We start from the raw sequence: 24,629 nt of genomic DNA, 5'->3' as shown, positions 1-24,629 counted from the left end.
GGGGGGGGGGAGTCAAATTTTAAGAGTCTTGTTATCAATGTACTAATAAAAGCTTTATCAAATAGATAAATGATTAATACATACTAAAAGAACAAAAATTTGATGTTATGCATACTCAATTAATTAGCTCATTAAACACAAATGCTTATTACCAATTGGAGTTTAGAATTATTTACATAAAAAGGTTTTAATTCAAACCTAAATTCAGTTTTTTAATGCTGTTTTAATTATTGGTTTTAGAAAGCTAGTTTTAAACTGTGTTTAAATGAGGATTTAAGTTATATTTTACAACCAAGTGAAGTGTGTTTTAATTCAAGATTATATATTTTATATATATATGCAGTCCATAGATAATTGTCTTGTTTAAGCGATTGTATTTTTTGTTTGGTAAGTTTTGAATCCATTTCAGATTTGCACTGAATTAAGTTTTTACTTTTAACATCTTCTGATGTAGCAGAAAATATATATTTTTAAATTTCAAATACACGGGGCAGGGGCGTTAGTCAGGAATTTGTCTAGGGGTAATTTTGTTTTCTTTCCATGGGGGCTCAGCACCTGTTGGTGCCTGAAAACCCCCTGAAATTCATAGAAATCACTGGTCCAGGGGGGGTAGACTTAGCCCCAATAGTCCCCCCTTAACTACGCCTCCAACACTGGGGGACGGGGTGGGGTATCCTTGACAAATATGTTTTCCATTTCGAAAATGTTAAGAAATCTCAATTTTATCCGTTAATAAAAATGCCGATCGATCTAATGATCGACAAAACATCTTAAGACCAGTTTTGGGACATCAGTTTCTAAAGTATAAAATTGTAAAATCATCTAGCTTTCATCTTGTGAATATCAGGTTTGATGTTTTTAGATAATAAAGTGCATATCACGATCTGTACGGGTTACACAGAAAATCCGTTTCAAAGAAACCATGAACTCATTTAATGTGTTTTCAACTTAAAGGGACTGTAAGCGTTATTTCAAGTGACCCTCCATGCAAAAATGCCAATTGCCGATTCACAACGGTACCTTAAGCTGTGTTTGGTCAAGAATAAATTAGACGTCAATGTTTATAATTTCGAAAAATAGTGTTTTTCAATTGTGGTTTCTCTACAAAAAGTACTTGCGCATTTTTACTGGAGGAAAACATTTTGAAATCATCAGAATTAAACACTTATTATTCCAAAAAACGACTATTTTTTCTTCATTATTAATCAGATAAAGGTTTCAAGGGTACCATAGTGATTCGGTAATTGCATGGAGGCCACTAAAAAATTACACTTGCAGTCTCTTAAAGGGCGGAAAATTTTTGTTTCTGAAAAAATTCTTCAGCGCTAAGTCGCTTCCCCCCTTTATGGCAAACGGTGCCAATACACCGAGTTCAATCGTTGAAAGCTAAACTATTCCAATTAAAAGCTCTTCTCTCTAATTTTTTGATACATGAAGCTTGTAACTATCTTGGTTTTGTTTTGAATAAATGTTTGAAAAAGTTGAATTCGTATAACAGGGATATGATCTCTTGTTCAGTCGACAACAATATTGTTGGTAAACAACAGGTGAACAAAAATTTAGTGTGCTTCACGCGTCCCTCTATAGTGCTTTGTGATTTTATTTGAAATTAACTCCCGTTATAACTTATTTCAATTCTAACTTATTAACTTGACTCTTGCCTGGCCCTTCACACTTTGTTTCTTTGAAACATGGACCAGTGACGCCCTGCCAACCAATATGGTGGTGCGGTTAGATGAGGGCTTAACCCTGACTCCCAAGGGATGATGGTTGACCATTTTATTTATTTATTTATTTAATCAGTAATCGGCGTTTTTCAGCTTTAAATAGACAGGAATAAAAAAATCTTTATAACAAATTTAAAATTCTATTTTTATTTTGTTTTAGGTTGATACTCTACGGAAGCTGGCCCTTAGAGCTGGAGATGTTTATAAGAGCGGATTCATTTATATAAATGTAAGTGTTGTTAACTTGTTAGAATTATAATAATAGTTGTAATAATTATTTATGATAATAATAATGGTCAGTCTGTGATCATTCCTTAGAAATCCAGGTCTTTTTCTCGTCAAATTATTTTAATTAATGGTTGGTAAACGGTATCAAATTTAAAGCTTTTAATGGCAACGGTTGGTTTATTGATTGATTGATTGGTTGTTAAACTTTAACAGCTAAGTGCTCGGCCCAGATTTAATCCTAATCTATCGCACGATATAGATAACCTGAGCTGAAAACTTTAGAATATGATATCCTTAATCCCGATCGGTTAATTGATCTGGAGATTAATAACAAGAGGAGAACAAGCATTATTTAATCTCGAGATTAAGAAAAAGAGGAGATCAAGCATTGATTTCGATATCCATCATTCTAAAGTTTTCAGCTCTCAGCAGATTATAATTGTATAGCGGTAAAATGTGAACAAAATGTGTGATTGTCTGTTATATATTTGTTTATTGGGGCCTATGATAGATAGATGGAACTGATCACGTGACCTAATGGTTGGATTTAAGAGTTAGGGGGGTTAACATTATCCCTTTTTAACGATTGACCCTAAAAGTTTAAAGTTAACGGGTCAAACCCTTCAAATAGGAAGTTGTTAAAATTAACATTTCATTCAGCTAATACAGGGGGACCCAATAAAGACCATTATAGGAACTTTGCCTTCAAATCTTCAACATTTCAAAGTTTTAGGTCTTCTTAAATGTATCAACCTGTGAGGATAATGATGTATTTGATTATTTACTATTTAGGGATGCTTTTATATCGATAGAAGACACCCCACAAATATTGACTACAGCCAAGTTATTCGAGACTGGGTGTCCAAAGCAGATAGGTATGACAATTTTTGAAATTCCGTGATTTTTTTATTGAAAATTCTAGAACATTTTTGCTGACTAGACTGGGAGATAAAGATCTGTCGTCTGTCAGAAAATTCAATAGTTACTAAAATAGTTGATTTTATATTAAAGAATTGACAATAAGATATTTTAAATAAATTAAATTGAAAAATATGAAAATAAAGAGTAAATTTGAAATCTAACAAATTCTAAGAGGATGGACATTATTTCAACAACATTGAAAAGTGAATAATAAATAAGCATTTCTTTATTTTTATTACTTAAAATGCATGCTCGTGTAACATTTAAACCTTGTTGCTCTAAAGTATATATAACGGAATTGTTAAAAATTAAATACTCCATTCTAAATGCTTACTCCTTATCTTATCGTGTGAAAAAATCCCCCTTCAAATTGTGTTATTATTTTCACAAAATTTCAACCATTTCCTTTGAGAAAAAATAGTTTTAGAATTAGTCAAAGGAGGTATGTATTTTCTTGAAACATTTTCCCGCCCCTCATCAAACTTTTTTTCTTGCTAAATCGGGGAAAATAAAAGATTTTAGTTGAAAATACCAAAAGATGGGAAATTCTTGCAGTATAATACCACGTTGATGAAAATCACCCCCCCCCCCCTTCTGAAACCGTGGAGGGGGTTTTGGGGATAATTGAAAAAATGGACTTAATTTTATTTGTCTCCTTCAGAGGAATCGGTCCATTGAGGAAAGGAGTAATGGAGAGCACTACCTTGGCTGATCTTGAACTCAGGGTTGGATATCCATACCTATACACACATCAGGTACACGACGGCCTTAGTTTATTTTTCATTATTGATTGATTGATTGATTGATTGATTGATATATTAATCAACGGATTAAATGATGTCTATTGGATATAGTGGATTATTTATGAATTAATTGACTCAAATGATAGTTTGATCAAATGATTATTTGATCAAATGATTATTTGATAAAATGCTTAATTTATCTACTTCCACTGATAAGCTGAATTATTGATCAGGGTAATCACGAGCACCTCCTTGTATTCAATGATGTTCGCCTGGTTGGGCCTGAGGATCCACAGGTAAGAGACAACATTTTTGGGATTTTTTCAAGTTTACCCAAAAAAGATAAGATTAATGACGACCTAAAACTCATAAATATATTAATCGTATTTGTTTTTTCTGCATTAAATATAGTTTTAACGAAATGAAAGGAATGGTTTGGTAAAGAAAAACATGTTTTAATTTGCAATTTACCAGTATTCTCTGGGACGGAAATTTAAAATAGTATCGTTGGACAAAACTACCAGAGTTTGGGTTCTGTATATTTGTGTTGATTTACATCAAGAAATAGAAAATAAAACTAACCATAGGAAATAATATTTCCTCAAAGATTATTGAAATCTACAAAATTGTCGTAACAAATTCGAGTGAAAACCAGTTTCCGATACTGGGTTTCACCAAGATACCCTGTCTTAAGTTTCGGGCTCTGAAGTCCTATTTTTCTGCGCAACCCTTTGTGTGATGAATCTTTAAAATATCGAGCGTTGGTGCTTCAAATCATTTGGTTTCTCCGGTATTCTAAGATTTCATCGATATCAATTTTCTTTAAGCTGTTATATTTTTTTCTTCACAATATTTGAAATGTTAAGAGTCCTCAGCACTCCTTGCTTTTAACTTTATGTCTTTTTGATGAAAACAATTGTCGGTAAGGGTAATAAGTGAGTTCTAATTTTATTTATTAGTATTATTGATGTTTAAAAAGGTTTTAAAAGGTTTTATTTTGAATTTCTTTTTTTTGGGGGGGGGGGTTGAATAAATAATTTTTTGATTCAAAAGTTGTAAGAAAGAGTATTGAAACCTTCAGGATGACATTTCATTCTTATTTATTCCCTTGAATTTTTTTTTACAAATATATGTATACAAAATAAATGATTTGTCCGAAATTTTAAATTAATTAGTTTCGTTTGTTCAGAACGTCAACAGTTATCCGCTTGTAAGGTCGCTCGGTATTCAGATGAGTAGGTAAAATTAATTATACTTGAATGCCATTTATCATTTATATCCTCAGGGCCCAGGGGCCACACTTTTTCTTCCTCACCCAAGCTCAATTTCATAATATTTTTTATAATCCAACATTATTTTACCGGCTGAACTTTAAGCTTTAAATATATCGTCTTAGACGGGAAATTTTGAACTTTAATATTTAAACAAAATGTATATTGCAAATGTTCCTGGGACCGAATTAAGTAAAAGCTAGATCACTTAACTACCCTCCGCTGCTGGTTCAAATCTTGAATCACCGATTCAAAAATGTAGATTTATGGGTGATTTAGGATTTAAACCGATGGTAGGCAGTTCAGTGACCTCTCCAATTCATTAAATTCGGTCTCTGGTCCTCTTTTTAAATTTTTATTTTCGTCTACACATAATTCAAAATTTTAAAAAATCATCAAATTTTTTTCAGACATTGTATGGTTTGCCAGACAGATACAGGTAACCTTAAATATATCTATTTATAAACTAGTGGGACTCATGTAGTATTATTATTATTGTTGTTGTTACTGTTTTTGTTATCAGTATTGTTGGTATTATAGTTGTTGTTATTACTGTTGTTATTGTTATTATTATTGTTGTTGTTGTTGTTGTTGTTGTTGTTATTGTTGTTAGTGTTGTTGCTATTGTTATCATTATTGTTGTTCTTGTTGTTGTTATTGTTGTTATTGTTGTTATTGTTATTGTTATTGCTATTGCTATTGCTATTGTTATTGTTATTGTTATTGTTACAAATTGTTACAAATTGTTATTGTTACAAATTGTTATTGTTATTGTTATTGTTATTGTTATTGTTATTGTTATTGTTATTGTTAATGTTTTTTTTATTTTTTTGTTTTTGCTGACGATTTCGTTTTTACTACTGTTGTTATTGCTGTGTTATTATTATTCTTATTATTTTTGTAGCAACTTGGGTGACCGAGGATAATGCGCGAGTTTCTGAGAATCCGTTCTTCTTCTGTACACTCTGCTACAAGAGGTTCAATTTCAAGGTAGGACTGGTTACGTTGCGAGGAATAGGGCATATTTGTCATCGGTTTAATAGAACTGATTCGAATACTAGTATTTTGCAACGTAATGTCGTTGGCCTTCTGTTACATCAAATGATCAAATATCAAAGTTTTCCACCATCAGGTTTCCGGATCTATTGTATCAGCAAATTGTCAACCAAACCATTGGGAAAACTTCTTGCTTTCAAAACACATATGTTTATTCTCAACCAATGAGATATCCGTATGCCCTATCTTCATCAATGAATGGTAAATCAGGTTTCTGCAGAAAAGGAAACAAAAGCAAATAAAGAAAATTTTGGAAATTTCCTTGTGGTAAAAGAAGTTAGAAAAACTTTTTAAAAAAATATTCATGGATCCGGATCCATTGTTTTAGAGGACGGATCTGGGATCTGAATCCTTTGTTTTACAGAACGGATCTAGGTTTCGGATCCATTGTTTTACAGGACGGATCCAGGATCCGAATCTACTGTTAGAAAACGGATCCAGGATCCGAATCCATTGTTTTTGAGGCCGGATCCAGGATCTGGATCCATTGTTTTACAGGACTTGGATTATCGTTATAAAAGTAGAACTATAATTTTGATTCTGTATTACTTTTTATTCATTTCAAAGTTAAATTGAATATTGATAAAATTGTAAAATAATTAAATATATGTTGTTTTAGAAATCTGGTGCTAAAGAGACCTCGTTCAAGGAGTATAGATATCTGGACGTAAATAGTTGTTAGAGAGTTAACGCTAACCAGTTGGCTGTGCAATAAATTAAACATAATATTTTTTAAAGAAATTAGAAGATGCTTAGTTTTTGCCACAAACTTTAATTTTCTAACCCAGGATTATCTTTGCAACCCAATGTTGTTAACTTTCTATATTTCAAACTATGAATTTTGTTAGATCAAATAATCTAAGCTTGAAATATCTAAGGTTTACACCAACAGGTTCGAAAAATAAACGAAAAAAATTAAGTTTGTGGCAAAAGCTTAGTTCCTTTGTCTGAGGATTACTCCTCTCTCTCTCTACGAAGAAATGTCGAAAATCTTATTTTTTAGTTTGTTACCAGATTCATTTATTAGAGCCCTGTGATCTCATCATGTACAGTGTACACATGTACACATATATGTACAGATATTCTTGTACCTGCTACATATTTATATTTTCAGATCATTAGACTGGAAAATGTCGGATGACGAGAGAGAGATCGATGTTGAAGATGTGAGTAACCGATTTTTATGTAAACTAACAATTCAAATTCAAATGATAAGTTTTGATGATTTATTGTTAACTAATTAAAGTGTCCGGCGTTGCCCGAGAAATTTTAAAGAAAAAAATCGATTTTTAAAAAAATAAAAAAAATCTTTTTTTATAAACAAAAAATCCTAAATTTTTATAGCCGGGGTACTCATGGGATCACTAAAAAAAATCAGCGAAATTGGTCCAGCCGTTTGGCCAGATATAGCTAACATATATATATGTATACATACATATAAAAATATATAAATGAGCGAAGAGCTTTATTATATAGAAGATTAACTTCTCAACTTTGCCATTGAAATATAGAGATGGGGGGGGGGGGTGTAGTTTTTTTTTCAGGAAAAAAGTCTAACTGAATTGACCTTTTCCTTTTAATTAGGACGGGGAGATGAACAATGATTCCGGGTCTGGGGGTATGTCCGACAGTAAAAGGGCGTTACACAACGCTATGGAGAGAAAGCGCAGAGACAGTATAAAGGTAAGTTCTTTTAAGATAATGTTTCGATGTTTTATTTCTATTAAACACGTCACACTGTGAAACCATGTTTTACAAAATTGTTGACTGAGGTTTTAATTTTCATCGTTTAAATAGAGCCACAAAGATTGAATTGTTCTGTATTTAGGACAGTTTTCGAGGTTTACAGGACTGTATTCCAACCTTAAGAGGGGATAAAACTTCCAGAGCCCAGGTATACAAAGCTCTAAGAATATACCAATGTTAAGGGTTGAGACAACCCCCATTTCTCATGTGTAGGCCATTTTAAAAGAAAGTCTTTTTTTGGACATTTAATGATGTTTTGGAAGAATTTAACCAGCTAAAAAATTTAAGACTCATGTTTCATCCCCGTGAAAGGATTACTTCTAATAAAATCTTCGCAACCTGACGGTGAACACATTTAATATTTCAAACTTTAACTATGTGATCTAACATATTAAATAGTTTAAACTATCCAAGTTCTATAACATCAGGTTGCAAAGATAAAAGGATTAGTATTGAAGGCAGGTGTTCAGTTCCTTTGTAAAGAATATGGTAAAAACTTTAAAACGCGCAATTTTTTTATTTTTTCATTATGCACGTGCAGTGTGCAATGTGCATTGCTGATTTATACTTCTGATAAATGAGTGAAAGCTAAAATCTCTTAAAATACAAGATGGGGGGGGGGGTTTCAGATCCTCCTTTATCTTCTTATCTTGTCTTGTCTTATCTTATCTTATCTTATCTTATCTTATCTTATCTTATCTTATCTTATCTTATCTTATCTTATCTTATCTTTTCTTTTCTTATAGGTGTTAAAGAAGATCTTATCTTATCTTTTCTTATAGGTGTTAAAGAAGACCGGGGATTATATATCTCAGATGCAGCAGAAAATATCGAAACATCAATCAGAGATCTCAGATCTAAAAACTCAAAACGCGGAGCTGGAGGTAGGGGAAGGTAAAGGTTTCATGGTGTACTGTTCTGCATCGGAGGGACATTTGAACGCTTACAGTCCCTTTAATCAGCTCAAAATCCTATTCATTCATAGAGAAATTATTCTTGCTCATAGGGGAGGGGAGGGGAAACAATAAGCATGTTACTAAATATCTCTTGTAATGGTGTTTAAAATGAAAACCTGATCTGTGAATTTTTTCCGAAATCATATTTTTTCCTTGAAGCTAATTTTTTGAATATTTTATTGCTCATGTGGCTTAAGTAACGGTCTCTCAATGTCCTCTTTGTATTCCTAGTGATTTAAAGACTACATTTGTAATGCTAAAATTGTCTGTTTTAATGAAAGATGATGATTAATTATTTAATATTGCTTTATGCTAAATGCTATAAATGTTGATTGATGTTTTGTATCCAATATAATGATGGTGTAGGCGCAGATACGTGCTATGGAGAAAGCAAAAACTACTTTTGGGAGCTCTTTGCTCAGGAGTGATAGTATTCTTAGCTCCGATATAGATATTACGACTCAGGTAAACTACACTGTACTGTACTTTATATTGTACTTACTGTACTTTATACTGGCTTTACTGTATTGAACTGTGTTTACTCTCCACTAAACCCCACCAGATATTTTGTCAGAGTACTGCAAATCACTGTAGTACACACCATAAATTTTAGTTGAGGGTTTACTGTTTATTGTGTTGTACTGTACTGACTCTTCTTTATATATTTGACTGTATTGTACGGTACCGTACTCATTTTACTAGTAGTGGCCCGGATAACAGAAATGAACTGTAACGTTTGTAATTTGTACTATGCTAAACTACACTGTTGGTAAAATGACTGGACTGGACTGGACTGGACTAGACTGGACTGGACTGGACTGGACTGGACTGGACTGGACTGGACTGGACTGGACTGGACTGGACTGGACTGGACTGGACTGGACTGGACTGGACTGGACTGGACTGGACTGGACTGGACTGGACTGGACTGGACTGGACTGGACTGNGCCCCCCCCCCCTCCCCTCATTGGACCAACTTGCACCATGTTTGACTCAAAGTTCATGTTTAAACTGACGAAACTGACACGATCTATAAATTTTGTTGTAAGGTCATCTCGAGTTTTTGTTTAGGATGTAATATACGAGGATTCAAGCAGTGATACCAGCGATTCAATCGGCCAAATAAATCGTAAGAACCTTGTTAATTTTTAATTTTAATTCTTTTAATTATGAGAAGGATAAATTGATATTTTATTTAAGAGAAATCATTTTTAAAAACTTTGTAATGTAAAAATCTTTCATTTGATTTAATGTTAATTTTTTTTATTACTATTCCACGGAATGTGCATTACAACTTTTAATTGTTTGTAATGTTTTTGTTAATAATATGCTTCTTTAAAAAATATTTTTCTTGATTTTTTTTGCTAGTAAATAATCTACAAAAAAATATTTAAATGAAGTTATGCATTTTTTGGAGTGGACGAAAGTACCTGTAAGAACTCTGTATTTTTTCATGGGTAAGTTGGGTTCGTCTAGATATACGTTACTGTAACGTCAATTAACGTTTATGTGGCCTAACGTTCTGAGAACGTGATTTGGCTAAGTGTTGGGTGGACAGAACTAAAGACTATTAATAACGTCCAATTAAGGATGCCCCGGGATATACCTGTTAAGTATGATTTGATTTGACCAATATTTAGTTGTTGGTGGAGGTATACTAAAGACGATGTCTGGCGTGACCCTGGCTCCGACCTCTATGACTCTGAGTAATGGTTCTGCACTGGGTGGGAGCACTGTGACCCTGACCCCTACTGGGTCAATAGCTCCGGGTCAGAGTCTGCTTCATTCAAGCATCAGAGTCCAACCAGGTTCAAATATATTTCTTCATTTAATATAATGAATTTTTTTATTAGAATCAATTTCAAATTTTTTAACCAATATTGTTTTAGTCTTAAAGGGACTGTAAGCGTAATTTTAAGTGACAATCCATGCAAAGATGACATTTTTGTTTCACAACGGAACCCCTTATAGCTTTGTCTAATCAAGTATGAATTAAAAATCAATGTTTATAATTTTTGAAAACTAATTATTTCTAATATCACAATTAAAAAATTTTAAGCTTTAAGCATATTTAAAAAAGTCAATATCTTCCTTAAAGTTTATCAGATAAAGGTTTCATGGTGTACTGTTCTGCATCGGAGGGACATTTGAACGCTTACAGTCCCTTTAATCAGCTCAAAATCCTATTCATTCATAGAGAAATTTCACTCACTCACTCACTCACTCACTCACTCACTCACTCACTCACTCATTCACTCACTCACTCACTCACTCACTCACTCACTCACACACTACTTACCTTTATTTTTTAAAACAACAACAACAAATGAAAACGGTTGTTCTTCAACTTATTATTTATAGGACAATCTTTGCTTCTGACTGAGCCTATGAGGAAGAAGAAGAAGATTAATTAGTTCGGATTCGTATTCCTTTAACTATCCTTTCCTTACGCCATCATCTTCCTTCCGCCATCATCCTCCTTCCGCCACATCTTCCTTCCGCCATCATTTTCCTTCCGCCATCATTTTCCTTCCGACATCATTTTCCTACGCCAACATTCTCCTTACGCCAACATCTTCCTTTCAACACAATTTTCCTTCCGCCATCAGTTTCCTTTCGCCATCATGTTTCTTCTGCCATCATTTTTATGATTTTCAGTAGTCAATCATCATCAAACCCGTCTGCCATCTTCAAGCACATTGGGTCATCATTCTTTTTGTCTCTCCTCCTATTACATCAATAGTTTTACGTTCCTTGCTTGTTATCTTGTTAGTACTAACGTTTAACTTCAAAGCTGCCTTATATATTGATGTTTAAATACTTTTCATTAACAAATCTAATTCCTTTCATCTTTGCAGATAATTTTCTGATCCAGCTGACATCCTAGTATATAATCGGGGGGATTATATAGAATAGAAATGTGTTTTTCTAGAAGGAAAATAATTTTTATAGATTTTCATGCTTCCTAAATTCGACACTATTCTACATGGATACGATTAAATATATCTAATTGTCTTCACTTGACCCAAAAAATTGTCCCACGAAATATATAGAATCATGGGGCAGTTACTGAGGGTGAAGGAGAGTCAAGATATTGTATTCTAGGACAAAGCTGTGATCCATTCATTCCTTTTATTTTATAATTCATCACTCCTCTTCTTTTGGATTGTTTTTCATCACAGAAGGTATCTTCAGTCTTTACTTAAATCTTCTCCCACTTCACTCCTCATCCGTAATATTTGAGATGCGATTTTAGATAAATGTCTAGTAACCTTTTAGCTCTATTTTTTACTTAAATGGTTGCTCAGATTTTTATTTGCATAATTGACTATTCGCTCTCATTTGAATCCTGGTTATTAGTTCTCATTGGAGTCCTGGTCATTAGCTCTCGATAGAGTCATGGTCATTATCTCTCATTTGACTCTTGTCCATGAGCTCTCTTTTGAGTTGTGACCAGTTAGTTCTCATTTGGGTCATGGCCATTAGATCTATAAGGAGCCGTGGCCAGTGGTTCTCATTGGAGTCATGGCCATTGGCTCTCATTTGAGTCCTAGTTATTAGCTCTCATTGGAGACATGGTCATTAGCTCTCATTGAAGTCCTGGTTAATAGCTCTCTCATTGAAGTCGTGGCCATTAGCTTCCGTTCGAGTTTTGACCAGCAGTTCTCATTGGAGTCATGGTCATTATATCTCTTAGGAGTCCTGGCCAGTAGTTCTAATTGGAGTCTTGGTCATTAGCTCTCATTTGAGTCCTAGCAAAAAGTTCTCATGGAATTCTGGCTTTAGGCTCATATTGGAGTCCTGGTCATTATCTTAGGCTATAAGAACTCGTTAGAGTCCCTTAGTGCATGGGGCATTTACTTTTACACTTTGTATCAACATTTATAGATGTTCTTTAGACGCCAATTTAAAATAAATCGTCAAACGACGTCTTTTATCGTCAGGAAGATGTCTCTAAAATGTTTTCGGTAAATCAATTTTTTTTTGTTTTAATATGTTTTTTTTTTCAGACACCATGGCAACTAACGTTCGGGCTTTACATTGGGTTTTCAAAATCGGGAAACGGCGTGAAGCAGTGGATTTTTATAAAAATATTTTAGGGAACCCTGTCGTAAATTAACTTATGTTTTGTAACATAAAAGTTTAGCTTTTAAAGAACTGTAGATGTAATATCGTCGTTCTTTAGCTTGAAAATTGTTTGATTTTTAAAATCATTTTTGTTTTATCTGCAGAAGAAATTCGTAAAGTAACAACCTGCTATTCATATAATCAGATTCTTGAAACTTAAGAATTGATTTGATCATTTATCTTTATGTTCTTGATTTAAATTTCTACTCGGTTGAGCAGGGATGAAGGTTCTAAGACATGAAGAGTTTGAGAAAGGATGCGAGGTAAATAATTTAACATACAATTAAGCATGTTTTAGGATCCGGATCCGTTGAATCCGAAATATTTTGGCTTCCTTGATCCGGATCCGCAAAAATATGCTAATTCACGGTTCCGGATCCAAGGGGCAAAATGTCGACCAGAGAGTGCAAACAAAAATCTTTTACTCTTAAAGCCCAAATCTAAACTAAATAAACTGAAAATTCTGATACTGGTAAAAAAATCAGGAAATTTTAAAGAAATGTGTGTATCCAATCCTGGATCCGAATCCGGATTAATTTTTTTTTTCCTGTGGGGATCCAGGATCAGGATCTGCATCAAAAATAAATGGATTCTAGCAGTGCAATCAACAACGCTTTTTGTGTTACAGTCTGAAAAAAAAACAATTAACAATCTTCTATTTAGAAGATCTGAAATTAGATGTAAATATTAATTAAACTCTAAGTTAAATAATAATTTATTGTTTTCTAGGCTGCCTGTAACGGGCCCTATGATGGTCGCTGGTCAAAAACAATGATAGGTAATTATAGAAAATTTGATTTGCACAGCTGTTGGATTTAGGTGACAAGGAGCTTAATTTTTTCATTTTAAAACATTAATCATAAAGATTCTCTGCTCTGAGCTCAGAGCTGAGATCTTTTGGTTGGATACTCGTAATCCCGACTGCTTGATCTCGATATCCACAGAGACAGAGAATCTGCTTGATCTCTTGGTTTTGAATAACCCTACTTTCATTGGTTGAACGCAAAAATAGTTAGCTTCTGATTGGATGTTCATTTTCCGCACTTTACGGGATACATCAAATAAGGATTAAGATTAAATAATCTGTAGATTTACGCAAGATCAAGATCAATGCTGGATCTAGATATCCACGAATCAAGAATTTCCGGCTCTGGGAAAATTAGAGATCAGTTGTTTTTTCATGGATTAAATATGTAAATTGTTTAATTTATTATGATTCACTAAAACATTATAAAAGTTTAAAATTTTCTTCGAGCTAGTTCAGATTGAAATTTGAAAAATTTTTATCATGCATTAGAAAAGCCTACGTCCAACACCCTATTTTAATTTCGAACTATTAAATGAGTAAATTATTTTGCGTTGTTACTTTGGAAACTGTACAAAGGTGAACATTGTAATGTATATTCATAATGAAAGTATTGATTTTGCCCATAAACTAAGGTTTTTAAAATAGGATTGGAACACCTGCCAAAACCTTTAATTTTCTATTCCATATATCTTTGCAACCTATTTGATAATTTTAAACTAAAACTGATTTAACTCAATTGTAGTTTAAAATATCGAAGGTTTACAAAATTTGGGTTGTAAAGATACAGTGATAACCAGAAAACTCTAAAATAGGAAGACTCGATGATAAATGATACACAGCAATTGTGCACTGACCCTGACCCTGATTTGATTTGATTTTAGTAAAACTATTTTCTTTGTTTTGTAACAACATTTAATACACTTAAGTATTGTTACAATGTCGTCCTCCTATTCCATTGTTTTTGGTTAGCTCTTTATAGTGTATACTGAATAATGAACAAAAATCGAGTTTGTGTCAAGCAGTGATTGATCCGGAATCTGGATCCATTGGATCCGTAACATTTTAGCTTTCTGGATCCGGATACACAATAAAATGGGGATCAACGGATCCGGATCCAAGGCAAAATATCAACCAAAAACTACAAATAAATCTTTTCCTTTCAAAACCAAAATCTGAACTGTTGAAAAATGAAAGGTTAACAAAAATTGCCTTGTCTTCATAAAGTTATTCCAAAAAATAAGTGAGAAAATTTTTTTTAAAAAGTAAAAATTATTCGAAATTTTTTCCTCTGTTCAAAAATCAGTATACATTGAATAAATGTCCATGGCCTGGATCCGGTTCCGGACTTGTATCCGGATCCATTTTTTTCAATTTGTATCGATCTCAAACACTGGTGACAGTATTATGTTGTTTTTTTAATTAACTAGGTTATGGACCAGAGGATTCACATTTTGTACTTGAGTTAACATACAATTACAACATTAACAGCTACAAGCTTGGAAACGATTTCCAGGTATTATTACTTTAAATTTAAAAAATACGGCTCGGGTATAAGCTGTCGTTGGGCCTTATACAAGACAAGAGCTTTCGGATTCAAGCTCTTCAAGTTGCATCTTTTTTTCCTCATAGTTGAGTTCTAAAAAACGGTATAATATTCTATTCTTAAGTCGAGCCTAAGATCTTGCAGCTGTCAATCATGTGACACACGCTGTCGTCAGAGTTGGGTCTTAAAGTCGGGTTTAAAGAATTACGACTCGAGCCGAAGTTTTTAAATCGCTGGCTCAGTTATTTTAGAAATTTTATCATATGTCTCTAAGTGTAGATCATAGTTTATTGTGTTTTGCCGGAATGGCAAAAAAGATTATATTGGTTTGGTTGGTTAAATTGGGGGGAAGAAAACAGAAGGGAGGAATGATGTAGATGAAGTTGATATGTATGAAGGTGGGGGTGGTAGCTGTTGTATCCAATCTATCTANTCTCAACTTTTGTTCTTGGGTTAATTTTAAGTGATATACTAAATCTTGATTTTTTTATTGATCTTAGCTCAACTTTAACTGTTTTACTTAATCTTGATTTTTCTATTGATCTTGGCTCATCTTTAATAGTTTTATTAATTTTTGTCTTCACTATTGTTCTTGATCTTGGTTCATCTTTTGTTCTTGGGTTAATTTTAAGTGATATACTAAATCTTGATTTTTTTAATGATCTTGGTTCAACTTTAACTGTTCTACTAAATCTTGATTTTTCTATTGATCTTGAGCTGGGAACTGTAGAATGGTGGGATATCGGGATTAAGGCTTAATCCACTCTTTTTCTTAATCTCGAGATTAAATAATGCTTGTTCTCCTCTTGTTATTAATCTCCATATTGATAAACCGATCGGGATTAAGGATATCCCATTCTAAAGTTTTCAGCTCTGGCTCAACTTTAACTGTTTTACTAAATCTTGTGTTTACTATTAATCTTAATCATTTATTGATCTTCTATTAACTTCTTATTGACCTTCCATTGATCTTTTATTGAACTTGTATTGAACATATATTGATCTTTGATAAATCTTCTAATAATCTGAAGGTCTATTGATCTTCTTTTGTTCTATTAGTGATTTTCTTTTGATCGTTAACTGATCTTTCGAAGATCTTTAAATTATCTGGATTATTTTCGATGGGCGGGGAAAATATAACTAGTTACTAGTAATAAAACCACCAAAAATATAACTATTCAAAATATAACCATGTTTTGAACAAAAATGTAACTATCTATAATATAACCATTAGAAATATAACCAAACAAAATATAACTGACCAAAAGTATAACCTTTTTTTTCCAAAATATAACCGTTTTTTACCAAAATATAACCATTTTTACCAAAAATATAACCATTATTTAACACAAAATATATCCATTTTTATCCAAAATTGTTACTATTTTTAGTCAAAAATATAACCAATTTTGTAACAAAAAGTATAACCGTTTTTTAGCCAAAAATATAACCATTTTTTAGCCAAAAATATAACCATTTTTAGCCAAAAATATAACAATTTTTAGCCAATTTTTAGCCAAAAATATAACCATTTTTAGCCAAAAATATAACCATTTTTAGCCAAAAATATAACCATTTTTTAGCCAAAAATATAACCTTAGCCAAAAATATAACCATTTCTTAGCCAAAAATAAAACCTTTTTTTAGCCAAAAATATAACCATTTTTAGCCAAAAATATAACCATTTTTTAGCCAAAAATAAAACCATTTCTTAGCCAAAAATAAAACCTTTTCTTAAAAATAAAACATTTTTACCAAAAATATGACTATTTTTTTACTGAAAATATAACCATTTTTATCATTAAATATAACCATTTTTAAACCGTAAATATAACCATTTTTAAACCGGAAATATAAACTTTTTTTATAACTATTTTCTGAAATAAGAATATAGTACTTTTTTAACCAAAAATATAACCATTTTAACCAAAAATACAGCAATTTTTTATCCAAAAATATAATCATTTCTCAACTAAAAATATAACTGTTTTTTAACCAAAAATATTAACATTTTTTAACTTGAAACTTTACCCTTAAGCGCGTTTCTAATGATGAGAATTTCATTAATGCGTAAATGCGATTCCTCTGAATTTTATCAAATAAGTCATAAAATGCTCTAACAATAAACAGAAAATGTTCTTGTTAATATAAGAAACTTCGCTATTTACGAAGAATCAGTGTCAAGTATCTATCTCAACACATTCCTTTCCTCTTAGACTCACTTTAGTGGATAAGAGTGGGCATAGGTATATAATACATACCTGTAAGAGAGTATGAATGAGAAGGATCCAACAAGTATACATGTAAAGTCTGCTTATATTGACTGGCAGATAAAACCTACTTTTGGTCAAATATGGTTATATTTTTGGTCGCTATATTTTTAATAAAAAATGGTTACATTTTTGGTCGAAAATTTGGCTAAAAAATGGTCAAAAAAAGTTATTCTTTTGTTAAAATAAATAGTTATATTTTTGGTCAAAAATGTAAATTTTTTGGTCAAAAAAAGAAATATTTAGGTCGAAAATGGTTACATTTTTGGTTGGTTATATTTTTGGTCTCTTATATTAATGTCAGTTTTTTTGTCGTTATAATTTTTGGTTGTTATATTTTCCCCACCCATCTTACTTTCACCCAGGGAATAACAATCCAATCCAGCGAGGTTTTATCCCGAGCTAGAGCAGCCTCTCTACCGGTAACGGAGAAGGACGGAGTGTCCTCTATCCTCTCACCTTCGGGATATAAATTCATCCTCGTGGATCAGCCTCAGCCTGTTAATAGGTAAGTGATTAGATGATATCATTATAAACTAAGACAAGTTGACCCTTTTTTTTGGCGCACCACTAGCTATTAAGCTGCAGGACCTTCTCTAGCTTTTTGATTTTATTTTATATGGTTTGGTTTGGTTTGGTTTGGTTTGGTTTGGTTTTATTTGATTTCATAATTTTGAATTGTGTACTGTATGAACTCAACTTGATTTACACCGAACTATGACCTGTATGTATACTGTATGTTTAATGTATGAACTGTATGCTGTTTGTATACTGAATAAACAATGTACTGTATGTATATTGGATGAACTGTTTACTGTATGGACTATGCACTGTATGAACTATATACTGTATGCACTATGTACCGTATGCACTATGTACCGTATGCACTATGTACTGTATGAACTTTGTTCTGTATGAACTATGTACTGTACAGGGATCCTGTACTGAGTGTTGGTATCTCTGTATCTAATATAGAGAAGAGTGTACTCTACTGGAAGGATCTTCTTGGTATGCAAGTTGTTCAGGTAAGAGTAAGACCATTATCTGAATATATAATCGGCTTGTGTGTTATTTTGTATCCAAGAAATGTCAAGATAGCTATACTAATCAGACACAAATTTGTTTGGTAACTCAGTTGACTGCCTATGAGGGAAATAACTTATGGAAAGGCGAATTAAGCTGATATATTTTTGGAAATGCACCAAGTAAACAGAAAAATCCCCAATTCACGTATTTTTATGTATGATGAAAAAGCTTTGCAGTTTGAAAGGCATTCAAAGGATAAAATAATCACAAGAAAAAGAAGCTAATCATCTAGTAACATCACATTTTTTTATTTCATAATTCCATGACCTAACATCAGTTCTATGTTTTCAATAATCATAGTTGTAAAAAGCCTATCTTAATCGAAACTTAAATTGGTGGGACACCCTTTATATTTTCAGGAAATTTTGCTTCAAGATTTATCCATTTAAGACTTTGATTTTGACAACATTTTCCAGATTAAACACATTTCTTATTGTAGGAAAAGGAGCGAGAGAAAACTCTTCAATTTGGATCCAACCAGGCTAAACTAGTTCTAAAACAGGTTAGTAAAGGGATCCAACCAGGCTAAACTAGTTCTAAAACAGGTTAGTAAAGGGATCCAACCAGGCTGAACTAGTTCTAAAACAGGTCAGTAAAGGGATCCAAACAGACTAAACTAGTTCTAAACCAGGTTAGTAAAGGAATCCAACCAGGCTAAACTAAAACTGAACCAGGTTAGTAAAGGGATCCAACCAGGCTAAACTAGTTCTAAAACAGGTTAGTAAAGGGATCCAACCAGGCTAAACTAGTTCTAAAACAGGTTAGTAAAGGGATCCAACCAGGCTGAACTAGTTCTAAAACAGGTCAGTAAAGGGATCCAAACAGACTAAACTAGTTCTAAACCAGGTTAGTAAAGGGATTCAACCAGGCTAAACTAGTTCTAAAACAGGTTAGTAAAGGGATCCAACCAGGCTAAACTAGTTCTAAAACAGGTTAGTAAAGGGATCCAACTAGACTAAACTAGTTCTAAACCAGGTTAGTAAAGGGATCCAACCAGGCTAAACTATCTATGTTTGCGTAGAAACGTGAAGAACGTAGAAGAAAAAACTCCAAATGTCAAGAACGTGTTTTCAGGACCCATCCAACTGGTTTCTAATATCTTATAGTTGCATAAAAATATCTCTCATAACCCACCCAACCAAGCATGATATTCATGACCCAGCCAAATATTGGTGATTGTTTAAGAATGGTATTTAGGGCCTACCTAACCAGGGTATGGTCGTTAAAGAATGATATATAGGACCTACCTAACCAGGGATGGAGGAATGGTTGTTAAAGATTATTATTCAGGAGCCACCTAACCAGGAATGGTTATTAAAGATTAATTTTCAGGGGCCACCTAACCAGGAATGGTTGTTCAAGATTATTATCCAGGAGCCACCTAATCATGAATGGTTGTAAAGATGAATAATTATTATTTAAGGTGGTGAGCTGCAAGGTCTGGAGGCTAAGGTACAGGAGGCTGGTGGGACTATACTAACTCCCTACATAACTCTAGACACTCCGGGAAAGGCCCAGGTACAAATAATTTAATGTTTTATTTTTTTATTATTCTATTTTATTTTCATTAATTTTCTTAAAATTATTTTTTAATATTTGGATTTATTTAAGATCGGTTCTGGGACTGAATTTCATGAATTCAAGAGATCGCTGATCTACCTACCACCTGTTCAAATTCTGAATCACAGATTTACATAATCTTGAATTTTTAACTTTAATATCGGTGATTCAGAATTTGAATCGGCGGTAGGTGGTTCAGCGACTCAGCTAAAATTAATTAAATTCGGTCCCTTATCAGTAAAATTCGTTTTATCGTGTCTGATTTGAAGTAGGAATAAGATCAACTATGACGATCTGATAAGATTCAGCTAAATTAAATTTCATTAAGAATTAAAATATTAACATAGTCCGTGTATAGGTTCAGGTTGTTATTCTGGCTGATCCTGACGGTCAAGAAATCTGTTTTGTTGGTAAATATTGTTTTCTAATATTCAAATATTTATTTCAATATTTTGCAACATTTCTTATCGCATAGTTAATATATGTACATAACATGTTTTATAACGTGTTGTACAGCGCACAATATTTCTTAGATAAGAACATGTTTTAGGTTTTTTAGTTTAAATTTGTTGTCAGTTTCATTGACAGAGGGGGAAATAAATAAAGAAATTGATTTACGATTGTTTTGCATCTTGTTTGGGTGCATAGATAATCGTTTTCCAGTCTCCAGCATCTGCTTGTTTTTCTCGATTCAGCTGGATTTTTTTCTGATAAAATTGATAAAAGTTTGATACCTTCATGAAATTAAAATATCCGACCACAACGGGCTTGATTGGTTCAGCCATTTTAGCGTTTATTGGATAGAAACGAAACATTGAGGCAGATAAATCACCATTTTGAATCCTTCTCAAATTTTCGCGATTTTTGTTTACATTGTTACATTTTCAAAAATAATAAATATTGACATTTTTTTCGGTCAAAGCTTTTCAATTTTGACGGACCATAAACTTTCCTTTTGGTCATGAAATTTTCCATTACAATGTTTGGACCCGATCTTTCCAGCCGTTTTGACGTTTATTGGACACGAGCAGACGGATCGGACAGTCATATATTTATGTATATTGCTGATATCAGGTGATGAGGGGTTTAAAGATCTGTCTCAGTTTGACCCTCTTGGGGACGAGTTACTCATCAAGGCCATGGACGAGGATAAGAGTGACGAGTGGTTCAACAAGAAAGGACGAACAAAGCTTTCAGAATAGAAGACTCAGATACACTATTTCAAAGTCTAATATTACTAGACGTACAAAAAGAAAATGTTGTTGAATTAATTTTAAAATATTTTCATCGTTATTACATTTTTTCTTGTCCATAAACAACACAAATGTGAGTTAAAAGAAATTATTCTTTTATAATTTTTTTGGACTTCTTATTAAATTATTCTTTGATAATTTGTTTGGACGTCTTTTAAAATTATTATTTTGTAATTTGTATAGACGTCTTCTAAAATTATTATTTTAAAATTTGTTCGGGCGTCTTCTAAAATTATGATTTTATAATTTGTTCGGACGTTTTGTAAAATTATTCTTTTAAAATTTGTTTGGACGTCTTCTCTTATTAAATTATTATTTTATAATTTGTATAGACGTCTTGTAAAATTATTCTTTTAAAATTTGTTTGGGCGTCTTCTAAAATTATGATTTTATAATTTGTTCGGACGTCTTGTAAAATTATTCTTTTAAAATTTGTTTGGACGTCTTCTCTTATAATTTGTTTGAACGTCTTCTAAAATTATTCTTTTATAATTTGTTTGGACGTCTTATAAAACTTTTCTTTTATAATTTGTTTGGACGTCTTGTAAAATCATTCTTTTATAATTTGTTTGGACGTCTTGTAAAATTATTCTTTAATAATTTATTTGGACGTCTTGTAAGATTATTCTTTTATAATTTGTTTGGACGTCTTGTAAAATTATTCTTTTATAATTTGTTTGGACGTCTTGTAAAATTATTCTATTATTTGTTTGGACGTCTTGTAAAATTATTCTTTTATAATTTGTTTGGACGTCTTGCAAAATTATTCTTTTATAATTTGTTTGGACGTCTTATAAAATTATTTTTTAATAATTTGGTTGGAAGTCTTGTAAAAATATTGTTTAATAATTTGTTTGGACGTCTTGTAAAATTATTCTTTTATAATTTGTTTGGACGTCTTGGGAAATTATTCTTTGAGCAGAGAAGTCTAGTGTCCAGGCTTAAATATTATAACTCTATTTATAGACCATACTGCACCAAACAGCAAGTCAAATTTGTAAACTTGATTACCGAACTGTGATTAAAAAAAGTTATGTGATTTAATGATAAACAAGCAGTTTTATATATTTTGTAAAAAAATTTGAATTGGGTTGAGGGGGTTGGTTGGAATTTTGATCCTAGGGGTAAAATAATTATTGTTATTAAATGATAAAAATTTAATTTTTCTAGATTTCAATGTAAAATATTTGATACTGCGGTACAATGCAGAATTCAGAAACCAGGATACCTTCAGTTAACCTGGAGACAACTACTGTACAGTGTATTAGCTAGGCCTACTTCTTATATCTTCATGGACACTGTACATATGGTACATAAATAATACTAGCTAGGGTAGTGAAGCAATGTGGACTTCACATTTGTAATTATTCTAAACATAAACATCTTCACTCTCCAGTGAATGACTGAAAAAGTCTGAAAGTGAGTCAACGATCGGAGTTCTAATGTTAATATGGCAGAAAATGAAGATTTCAGTCTTGCGGAATTTTAAGTGAAAAATATTATCCCTGCAGGGAATATTTCCGAGGTAACCTACAGTGAAACCCTTAATAACGAATACATCGGAAGAATTTATCAAATGTCGTCTTGACAATTTTTCAATGAGTTTTATACTATATTACGTAAATTTCAGTATTTGCGAAAATAAATAAATAGCCATGAATATGCGGGAACAGTTTTAAAGAGTTCCATATAATCATTTAATTAAAAAACTAAATATCTGCAACATTCCATTATCAGAAAGTGAAGAATACGACATTTGATGAATTCTTTCGATGTATTCGTTATTAAGGGTTTCACTGTATAAATTTAGTATTGTACCATTCAATGTTCAGAATCCATATCATTTTAATCTGAATCAGTCTTGTAAAAAAAATGGATCCGGATCCAACACATGAATATTAATTATTGCACTTGAGGTCCTCGAGATTGATGAATAAATATAAAATAAGAAATAAGAATTAAAAAATCCTCTAGGAATGTGATATAGTCTTTATATGCGTTGGAGGAAAGTGTAATAAACAAATTTATTGTTATGATATTTAAACAAAAACCGGGGAATAACAATATTAAAAAAAAAAAAATTTTGTTATTACACTTCTTTCTTTCTACGCATAATAATAGAATATTTCATAAGTTTTGGAAATTAACGAATTTTAAAAAAATTTTCTTATTTATATTTACAAACTTTATTATTGCCGAGAGTGTCGACCCCTATTCTAACAAATGAAGGGTTCTGTTTTATTATTTATAATAATACTAATGTTCTATAAAAAAGATTAATATTCTCAATAGTAGACGGTGACAATTAAAATATGAGCTTAATATCTTTCTGAAGTTTTCATTTCTTTTTTTAACATTTGGATCCGGATCCTTAGCACTAGATTATTTACTTCTGGACTATTTCTACAGATCTATTAATCTACAGATCTGTTAATCCTTTCAAGAACAATCGTTGTAACTAGAAGTTTCCCTCAACTTACACAACTGTCCCCTTTAACCTGTTATCCGTTCAATAATGTGGAAGATATCGTAGATTTTTGACTCAAAGTTTCTCGCAATTTTTTCTATTAATTCCGTGGGGAATAAATAACCTCCAAGATGTTCTATAAAGAACCCTCAATTGAATAAACCAATATTCTAGAATTAAATAATTATATTTTATTTATTCTTGTTAGGGCAAAGCTTTTAACAGAACCGTTGTAATTGGAAAATCACTTTAAATTACTTCTACAGTACATATAAAAAGTTTTTATTTTAGATGTTTTTGTTCACATTTATCTGTTTGTTTATTCACATTTTTTATTTTGATGCCAAAACCTAATATTTGGTCAAATGTTGAGTCAAATTTACAAATTCTAGTCGGGATTGAACCCAGAGATAAGACAGTACAGTGCAGAGATTATAAAAGGCTAGAATTTGCAATATTTTCCACAGCAGGTTCCATTGTGTACAATTGGAGTACACGACTAATAGACAGACGTCTGTATTCAGTAATATTTAAGGATCCTTTCGATATGAAATATAAAACCTTCAAAAATAGATTAAATTCATAAATTTTATGTTCTTCAAAATTAGTAAAATTTAACCCCTGAATGGGTATTATATGCAACAAGTGGTCGTTAGATGGCAGTCAATAACCTTTCATTGAAATGTAGCATGTCTTGCCGGGACGACTATATGTCTGATTAGACTATCCGGTGAGAGCATGAGTATAGAATAGAAGGAAGATATAACTGACGCGGTTCGCCCTACCATATGATTATACATGCTTTGCAGACGATACTTTCTTTTGTATAAGAAATATTTGTCTAATAAACAATTACCGCGTATACA

General features: G+C 32.1%; 2 protein-coding genes and 1 long non-coding RNA gene across 3 annotated transcripts in view; all 3 read left to right on the top strand.

The window, feature by feature from the left end:
• LOC111695532 (uncharacterized) overlaps window positions 1-9,182 on the top strand; it is a 15,679-nt gene extending 6,497 nt beyond the window's left edge. The window contains exons 9-21 of the mRNA XM_023464898.1: window positions 1,499-1,547; window positions 1,888-1,956; window positions 2,748-2,830; window positions 3,538-3,631; window positions 3,853-3,915; window positions 4,809-4,858; window positions 5,301-5,329; window positions 5,795-5,867; window positions 7,061-7,112; window positions 7,531-7,629; window positions 7,775-7,840; window positions 8,475-8,576; window positions 9,015-9,182. Coding sequence (XP_023320666.1) covers window positions 1,499-1,547; window positions 1,888-1,956; window positions 2,748-2,830; window positions 3,538-3,631; window positions 3,853-3,915; window positions 4,809-4,858; window positions 5,301-5,329; window positions 5,795-5,867; window positions 7,061-7,112; window positions 7,531-7,629; window positions 7,775-7,840; window positions 8,475-8,576; window positions 9,015-9,179 — 994 coding nt within the window. The 3' untranslated portion in view covers window positions 9,180-9,182. The remainder of the gene's footprint in view (window positions 1-1,498; window positions 1,548-1,887; window positions 1,957-2,747; window positions 2,831-3,537; window positions 3,632-3,852; window positions 3,916-4,808; window positions 4,859-5,300; window positions 5,330-5,794; window positions 5,868-7,060; window positions 7,113-7,530; window positions 7,630-7,774; window positions 7,841-8,474; window positions 8,577-9,014) is intronic.
• A 517-nt stretch (window positions 9,183-9,699) lies between these two features.
• Window positions 9,700-12,654, top strand: LOC111695533 (uncharacterized). Its single transcript, XR_002763890.1, has 3 exons — window positions 9,700-9,777; window positions 10,289-10,456; window positions 11,010-12,654. It is a non-coding gene; the product is annotated as an uncharacterized LOC111695533 (long non-coding RNA).
• A 343-nt stretch (window positions 12,655-12,997) lies between these two features.
• On the top strand, window positions 12,998-22,465 carry LOC111695521 (glyoxalase domain-containing protein 4). Its single transcript, XM_023464889.1, has 11 exons — window positions 12,998-13,039; window positions 13,506-13,554; window positions 15,012-15,097; window positions 17,763-17,905; window positions 18,332-18,422; window positions 18,923-18,985; window positions 19,681-19,696; window positions 19,907-20,001; window positions 20,402-20,453; window positions 21,118-21,369; window positions 22,122-22,465. Exons 1-10 carry the CDS (start codon window positions 12,998-13,000, stop codon window positions 21,243-21,245), a joined length of 765 nt encoding a protein of 254 aa, XP_023320657.1. The 3' UTR covers window positions 21,246-21,369; window positions 22,122-22,465.
• The last annotated feature ends 2,164 nt before the right edge of the window (window positions 22,466-24,629 follow it).

The sequence above is a fragment of the Eurytemora carolleeae genome, unplaced genomic scaffold (genome assembly GCF_000591075.1).
Source record: "Eurytemora carolleeae unplaced genomic scaffold, Eaff_2.0 scaffold90, whole genome shotgun sequence".
Taxonomy (NCBI): Eukaryota; Metazoa; Arthropoda; class Copepoda; order Calanoida; family Temoridae; genus Eurytemora; species Eurytemora carolleeae.
Note: the sequence above shows the minus strand (reverse complement) of the source record. Positions and strands in the feature narration are given on the sequence as shown.

What these genes read in the sequence shown, in the direction of transcription:
- LOC111695521 (XM_023464889.1), top strand. Translation starts at nt 12,998, where the DNA reads ATGAAGGTTCTAAGACATGAAGAGTTTGAGAAAGGATGCGAG. An exon ending in AGTTTGAGAAAGGATGCGAG is followed by an intron (nt 13,040 to 13,505) that starts GTAAATAATTTA and finishes ATTGTTTTCTAG; the next exon opens with GCTGCCTGTAACGGGCCCTA. An exon ending in ACACTCCGGGAAAGGCCCAG is followed by an intron (nt 20,002 to 20,401) that starts GTACAAATAATT and finishes GTCCGTGTATAG; the next exon opens with GTTCAGGTTGTTATTCTGGC.